Source organism: Lipotes vexillifer, unplaced genomic scaffold (assembly GCF_000442215.2).
Source record: "Lipotes vexillifer unplaced genomic scaffold, Lipotes_vexillifer_v1.1 scaffold477, whole genome shotgun sequence".
In the NCBI taxonomy this organism is placed as follows: domain Eukaryota; kingdom Metazoa; phylum Chordata; class Mammalia; order Artiodactyla; family Lipotidae; genus Lipotes; species Lipotes vexillifer.
The window spans coordinates 2,651,392-2,659,716 of NW_006770652.1; the positions used below are offsets into that span (position 1 = coordinate 2,651,392).

The 8,325-nt window shown below is 43.4% G+C and overlaps 1 protein-coding gene across 1 annotated transcript in view; it reads left to right on the forward strand.

Moving 5' to 3' along the window:
• SSPN (sarcospan) overlaps positions 1-7,775 on the forward strand; it is a 45,037-nt gene extending 37,262 nt beyond the window's left edge. The window contains exons 2-3 of the mRNA XM_007446282.1: positions 1,094-1,180; positions 7,353-7,775. Of these exons, the coding sequence (XP_007446344.1) occupies positions 1,094-1,180; positions 7,353-7,718 (453 nt within the window). The 3' untranslated portion in view covers positions 7,719-7,775. The remainder of the gene's footprint in view (positions 1-1,093; positions 1,181-7,352) is intronic.
• Positions 7,776-8,325: the final 550 nt, after the last annotated feature.

Sequence of the window (8,325 nt, forward strand, 5' to 3'; positions counted from 1 at the left end):
AGAACTTGGAGATGGCTTTCTATTTCTCCCACTCCAGTGTCCTCCCACTGGTCATGCAATAGCCAAGATGTATACATTTTACTTTTACTACACCTTTCCTCTCACCTCTTTCTCTGACTTCGTCCACCACCCTCTGAGCTCTGGCTCACCTGATAGATTAATCTTGCTTAGATTAGTAGAATAAGATTCTGGTGTTCTCACCGCCAACCCACCCAACACCACTGCTCATTTTCCAGAAACATGTCTTGAATCATGTCATTCCCCCGCTCAGAAATGTTCAAGGGAACCCCACTTCTTCCTAAATCAGTTCTACATCCCCAGACTGTCCACCTACATTTTCTGCTCTGTATTTTGTTATTTCAACTGTAGATACATGTTTGCTATTCTTTCCACACACAGTCCTGCATCCGCCTGCGCTCGGACTGTTTCACCCAAGCTACCTGGTTTGAGGGCGGGTTCCATCATTTACTAGCTTTGTGCTTCTGTTTCCTCACTTATAATTTGAGGATCATAATAGCACCTACTTCATAGGGTTTTGTGCTGATTACTTGAAGAAATCCATACAAAGGCCTTAGAAGAGCCCAAGCACAAAGTTAAGTATTCAGTAACTGGTAGTGATCATTATTATTATCATCATCCCTTTCAAGGACCATTTCAAATCCACCTCTTTAGAGAAGGCTTTTTTAATTGCCCAATTCAATGTTATTTTTTTCTTTTTTTGTACTTCTCTGAATAGCATTTGACACAGAATGCCCTGCCGTAGAATAGTGTGTGCACTTATTGTGGCCTGGCCTGGACCGTACAGTTACTGAGGTTGAGGAAATTTTGTTCATCATTGTATTCACTGAAGGACCTTGTAGAGCACCTGGCACATCAAAAGGGCTTAATAAATACTGGCTAAATTGAAATAAATTGATTTTCCTATTTTTAAAACTCTGTTCCACAAGCTGAGAAAAAATAGCACATAAAGATAAGCAAATGAAATGAGCACCTTGATAACAAGGATGTTACTGGTGAAAGACACTGAGATTGATGTCATTAGAATGCACGGCTTTCCTTGATAACAACCTTTCATCCCTGTTCTCCATTGCAGGTCTGCTTAGTGGCCTATCTTGGTTTGTTTATGCTTTGTGTCTCCTATCAAGTTGACGAAAGGACTTGTATCCAGTTTGCCATGAAAGTAAGTTGTCATTTTTCTTTCTCTTTTATCATCACATAGAAGGATACACAAGTACAAAATTAAGGAGGACTTTTTAAGGGGTTGTATATCTGATTATTCTAGAAATTGCATTTTTAGACAGGCCAAAAAATGTTTTAGGAGGGCATTCATCCAGACCCCAAAGGTAATGCTGATTTTTTTTTTTTAAGTCTTAATTTCCATGAACTGGATTGGCACAGAGCATATGAAGTGCCCTCCAATGCCCTTAAAAGGAAAATTGAACACTCATCAGTTCAGCAAAACACTTGGCCAGAGAAAAAGTGTCTATATCAGTGCCCACTTCCCCATCTTGGGGTTTTTTTTTTAGAATGTTTTAATAATGAAGCATCTAAGTGTATTTCCCTTGGTAGGTGGGATCACTGAGACAGAAAAGGTACATTGGGTGCATCCAAATGACCTGTGCCAAGAATCTGAGGGCAAAGGCAGGAGGTTGGGGTATGCTTGGTTTAGCAAGTGTGTGTGCCTTTCCTGAGTGCCTTTTTTTTTTTAGAGACACTGTGTTTGGTTGGAGCCAATTCAAGTACACAGCATTTTCACTGCACAGTAGAATCTGCTCCAAAGGGAAACACAGACACACCCTTTCAGAGCTTAGGGAGATAAACAGCCCACTCAGAAATCAGTTGGTAGAAATCAAATTCCTACATTTTCTTTCAACTCCTGTAGCAGAGAACAAAAAGCTTTCTGTAATGTTGGTTTGGTTTGGTTTTGGTTTGGGGGTCCAGTCACATTGTTAACTTTTCTTCTATAAGGAAACACATAAAAACTGGATACTCCTTTGTAAGATGTTAGTATATTCTAGTATATTGATATAAAAGCTATTGACATAAAAAAGCAATGTGCTCATATATACATACATATATATATATTTAAGTCATGTCGTAAAAGAGTAATTAGTGAATAAAATATTCAAATTATTTTTACTAGCAAAAAGAAACTGGCTACACAAAATGTATGCTATGATCCTACAGCGATTTAACAAATAGCTCTTATATGCACAGAAAAAATAGTTTCTCTGAGTGGTGGGATTATACCTACATTGTGTAGTATTTTTCTTCAATTTTGAGATGTTCTCCAATAGTTAGATGTAACTCTTCTAATTTAAAAATTTAATGGATGCTATTTTAAAAATTGATAGAGTTAGAATTTTGGTGGATATGCCCCCCCACCCACCTTGGAAATTTTACTTTTTCTGTCTGAGGGTGTCCCTTAAAAGAAGGCCAGATAGAGCAGACATCAGTCCGTGTTTACTTTTTTGGTAGAAGTCTGAATAAACTACAAGGCTTAGTGATGATTTTGGTTTTTAAAGCCTAGTAAGAAATGATCTGTTAAATTATGGGAATTTCATTCATTAGGTAAAAAGGGCTCTAAACTAGGTTCATCAGTTTCTGTGAAATGCCCTCATCCCCCTCTCCACCATGATCCCAGGAAACAGCAGAGGCAACAGCAACATCTTCACAGAGGCCCCTAAAACCATCTCAACGTCTGCATTTAAAATAAGGAGTAGGGACAAAAAAAATAAAAAAGTCATTGCCAATGTCAGCCAGGTTGAGAATTCACCACTAGGAAGATCTCATTAACTATCTTTTTTTTTCCACCTGTGACAGACATTGACAAACACAGAGGCACTTTTCTCTTCTTCTGAATGTGACCTTTAGTGATGCTTGCTGCCAGCTCTCTAAGGTGCCCGCTATATTACCTTCAGGTCGAAAATGAGCTCCGTCAATCTCCAGGTTTTCCAAAGGCACAACAGGTTACAGCGGACTTCCCTTGTGCTCCTGACATCATTTGGGGGAGAAGGAATAAAATGCATCTTCATGAGGTGTTTCTCACTAGCAAAACCGCATTTTAGTGCTTACGTGTTGATACCCTGGACCAAGCTTTGGTGGCGAATTTATTTCCTTCTGTTGAACGCCCAGATAGTCAGGACAAGCAATACGGGGGTGATGCCAGCGCTTTACTGCAGCCTGCGCTAGCGCGCGCGCTCGTCCACACACACACACACACACACACACACACACACACACACACGCCCCACACACACACACACACACACACACACACACACACACACGCCCCACACACTTCCCTTTTCCTTACAGACAGTGGCCACGGGGGCTTGTCTTTTCATCTCAAACTAGCACAGTCTTCTCTGGCGGCCTTTTGGCAAGCCCTGTAAGCCGCCGGCGCCTTCCATCTTTCTCCCCGGGCCCTGCTCCCGAGGTCTGCTCCTGGGCTCGGCGGGCCATCCGGCCGCTGATTGGATCTCCTGCCTATCCTCTTGGCCCTGTTTTCTCGGGGCTCACCTTGATGGTGTTCAGAAACGTGTCTGGTTCGTGTGCGTGCAAAAACACTCCGGGGCACATTCTCCACGAGGGCACTGCAGGCGCAATGGCCTCTGAACTTTGAAGCGGCGGCCGGGTACCAATTAGAGGCGGCGAGCGCGGGGCGCGCCCCCGGGCTCTGTGGTTACATAAGCGCCGGGGGCGCCCGCCTCTGCCCGCTGCGCAGTGCCGGCCGCCCGGGCTGACACAGGCAAGACAGATGCGTCCCAAGCCCCGCTGGTATCAAAATATATTTGCTGGCCTTCCCAAGGTCATCGTAAACGCTCTTATTGATAGTTATGTGTGCCGTGTAGGTAAAGCAAGTCACTTGACTTTAAATTACAGATTCTGACCCAGATGCTTGTTGCTGTCAGCTGAGTTAAAAGCCGAGAAGGAAAAATGCTACAGCGCTGCAGATGTAGCCCACAGGCTTTGGCCGATCAAGTCTATATTTATGTCTTGAAATGGATAAGAAACTTGATTCTGTGGCTCACTCTTGCTTACTTGGCCCGATGCTTTCCTGCAGTGGGAGAGGCAGAATCACAATGTGTGAGCTAATGCACCAATGAAAATGTATTCATTTTTAAAGGAGCTGAGGGGCATGGCTTTTGTTTGTGCTCTTGAGGCTTCTAGAATATTTAATATGCTCAATTAAAATTGAGCAGTCTCTGTGCTTGTGTAAATGTTCACGTCCTTTCTACAAGCCAAGGATGTGTTGTTACACGTGACATAGAATAACACAAAGCCAGTATAGGGTTGATATCCTAAAAGTCCTGAGAACTGGCAGCTCTTTCCAGGTCTACTAATGTTTTTATTTCAAGAATACTTAAATATTTAAACCAGGGAAGCCCAGTATCAATTATTTTGATCCTTAGAGTAATCCTGTGACTTAGATGCTAGACGAAGAAACAAAGGTACCCATGGGATTGATTTAATTTGCCCAAGGTTCATAGTTATGGAGGGGAGAACCGGGATTCTAACTCAGGCTGTCTGCCCCCCAGTCCATGCCTGTAACCATCACCAGGCACTGATGTGTACTTGGTAAAAGTCTTGGGCAAATCTTTTGCTCTTTGGCCCCAAAAGTTATCTTTTAAGAAGAGACAGGGGCTTCCCTGGTGGCGCAGTGGTTGAGAGTCCACCTGCCAATGCAGGGGACACGGGTTCGTGCCCCGGTCCGGGAAGATCTCACATGTTGTGGAGCGGCTGGGCCCGAGAGCCATGGCCGCTGAGCCTGCGTGTCCGGAGCCTGTGCTCCAAAACGGGACAGGCCACAACAGCGAGAGGCCCGCGCGTACAGAAAAAAAAGAAGAGGAAAACTCTCATTTCAGCAAACGGATTTTTGTGATGGTTATGAGAGAATATTTTTTGCAGCTATTTGAATAATTTACAGGTCGAGAATGAGGGATTATTGTCATTGTTTCAAGATAATGCCCCAGCGCATGTTATAGAAATTCTCTATCTAAGGATGAGTGTGTGGGAGAGAGTTATGACAGGACCTCCGTAGTCCCATCCACTGATGGCAATAAAGTGTATGAAGAAAACCCCAACCGGGGCCATTCTGCTAAGCAGATGACTCTCAGGTGAAAAATCATCCCTTAATTTGGGCCCTCCCTGCTGGTATAGTCACTCATGTCGCAGGCACTGGAAATGCAGCTGCCATGGGCAGGCACGCACGACAAGGCCAGCACAATTTAATTTGGCCCTTGGCATCAAGAGTTTGAAGTCAGTTGTCAAACCTGAATACTTCAAAACAACCCAGAATAATTCAAATATTCTGTCCCAGTGGCCCCACAAAATAAATCCATACTTTTTAGCCCAAGAACTACTTTTATTTTTGCAGAAAATATGGCCACTGAAAATTTGGTGACAGGCAGGACCAAGGTGATGCATTCAACAGCACAGATTAAATATTTCCTCTTAAATTTTTGAAATGGTGCCACTGTGTGTTTTTCTGGTTCCCTTCCTCCAAGGGAGGCTAAACGTGTTCAGTATAAGTTATCCTTGTTATGTCCCTGAGATAGATGTTTCCATAAACTGTTTCACAGATGAAGAAATGTGGGTTGTATTTGACAGTCCTTAGTATGATTTGAAAATGAAAAAGAGAGTGTGTGTTTAAGATATTTTTGATGAGAAGACCCAAAGAACCTCTGCACTCTTTGCTCATGCAGCCATACGAAGATGAAACGGCTTTAACCAGGTCCACTCTCTTCCTGTGTCCGCAGTGAAGCTTCCAAGCAAACCATACACATGCTCAGGGCACCGACACACACACACACACACACACGTACCAGTCAAGACAGAAAAAATAAAATTTTAAGTATCCTATATTTAAGACTTGAAAACATTTGAAATGGTCCCTATGTGCAAAATCACTCATCTGGAGGACTTATGCGCACATATTTTATAATCTTGCATACATGTTTTTATTTTGAGTTGCAATTAGTTGAAGGCAGGGGGAGGGCATAATCATTTCAGAGCAACTTTCATCTGAACCTGGACGTGGCTAATCTTCCTTTGAGGAGTTCACATTCAGCAGAATTGCTCTATGAGCAACTTTTGACTATGGGAATATAAATCTTGCACTAAGAACTGGGTTCAGTACACCAGTCCCAACAGCTGGGGACTCTGTTCCTTATCTAGATCCTCAGTAGGTTGGGCCATTAAGAGAAAGGTTTTCAGTAGGGAAGTCCAATCACAAGATTTCTTGTTCTGTAAAATGGTTTATATTGTGGCCACGTCAACAAGCACCCACAATTTTTGATCAAAATATTTCAGGTGGGGGGCTTCCCTGATGGCACAGTGGTTGGGAGTCCGCCTGCCGATGCAGGGGACGCGGGTTTGTGCCCTGGTCCGGGAAGATCCCACATGCCACGGAGCGGCTGGGCCCGTGAGCTTTGGCCACTGAGCCTGCGCGTTCGGAGCCTGTGTTCCGCAACGGGAGAGGCCACAACAGTGAGAGGCCCACGTACTGTAAAAAAAAAAAAAAATTCAGGTGTAGGGTAAATGTCTGAGCTGTTCAGGGATTCTGTGGTTCTTTAGTAGCAGGGTTAGAACTTTAACCAGACTTTTCCATTCCAAGGCTAACACATAAGCCAACGGTGTTCAGAGCCTTGGTGGCTGAGGGACCATTTACAGTTTATTTTTATGCTCAGAAACTACATGGTTATGGGTGGACTTGGGATGAGACTTGTAGGTGATCAAGTCACCTACCTTCTAGAACCATAATTTTTTTTTCTCCCAGAAACCTCTCACTGGGGATCCTGGCCTTCCTGGACATAGTTTGGCAACCACTCCATTGAATATAGTCTTTTTCATTAACCCATGTTGCTAGTTGACCAATCATTACCAATTTTGGCCAACACAGTGTTTACATTGAAGAAATTTGTTCTCTACTTCCTAGTCTTGTTTCAGTCTTTATATCAGCAGTTGTTAAGGTCAAAACAAGCACAGTATGCCTTTCAGGGATGGCTCTTGTGTTTGGGAGTCATCTAAGCTGCCTGCTACATCCATATACAAACATCCCCAAATCAAGCTAATATTGTTGGCTCAATTCATGAAAAACACCCGACATCTGTACGACAAATGAAAATACGATCAGAGTTTTTCAGATTGTGATCAGATTGCTCACTAGCAGTCCATAACGAGCCGTTGCCATGTCTTGGGTACCATGTTTCTGAGGAGAGACAGCCCCTCCATCAGGGAATGGAGGCAGGGAAGGAATCTTGGGAGAGAAGAGCTTTTCTTTATTAGCTTTGCCAATAGTCATCCAACGTTCTCTATAACTGGAAAGGTTTTCTTCTGCTTTCTTGCAGCTCTTGTACTTTCTGCTGAGCGCCCTTGGCCTGACGGTCTGTGTGCTGGCCGTGGCGTTCGCCGCTCACCACTATGCACAACTCACACAGTTTACCTGTGGAACCACGCTCGACTCCTGCCAGTGCAAACTGCCCTCCTCCGAGCCCCTCAGCAGGACCTTTGTGTACCGGGATGTGACTGACTGTACCAGCATCACTGGCACTTTCAAACTGTTCTTACTTATCCAGATGATTCTGAACTTGGTCTGCGGCCTTGTGTGCTTGTTGGCCTGCTTTGTGATGTGGAAACACAGGTACCAGGTCTTTTACGTGGGTGTCAGGGTGTGTTCCCTGACAACTTCCGAAGGTCAGCAGCAAAAGGTCTAACATTCTTGTTCAAATGTGGGAGAGAAAACAGCACCCTAACTAGCTGAGATTTTTTTTAAAAGGAAAAAAAGAGAAAGAAAATGAAGAAAAAATGAAATTTGACAATAACTAATATTCACTGTTCTAAATGAATATTTTTATATTTTTCAGGTTTCCATAGTATTTTTTTTTTTTAATTCTTAAGATCTAAACTGACTTTGGGATATTAAAAGAACACGGTACAGGGAAAGAATGGTATAGATCTATCTTTAAAGTCTGGAGTCTATTCCTAATACTCATGTTACCTATTACTGATATAATCTTCTTTCCTGTTAGTCCAGTTCGATTTGGACAGTTTCAGACCCACTTGCTAAATTTTGTAGGATCTTCCTCCAGGCCTTTCCCCGCTCCCGCCATGATCCTCACTATGACTCCGAGAAAAGCAGGGGGCAGGAGGAGGGGGAAAGCTGAACAGCCAGTGTCTTTCTCTATTTTCCCTGGTAGAGATGTCTTCAAGGCATGAAACAGCTTAAAAGAGCAGAGTAGAAAAGGAAGAGACTTTGCAAAAGGCTAAATAATTACAAACACCTGGGTTGGGGCCCCTGGCCTTTTCCCTCTGCTCCCTTAT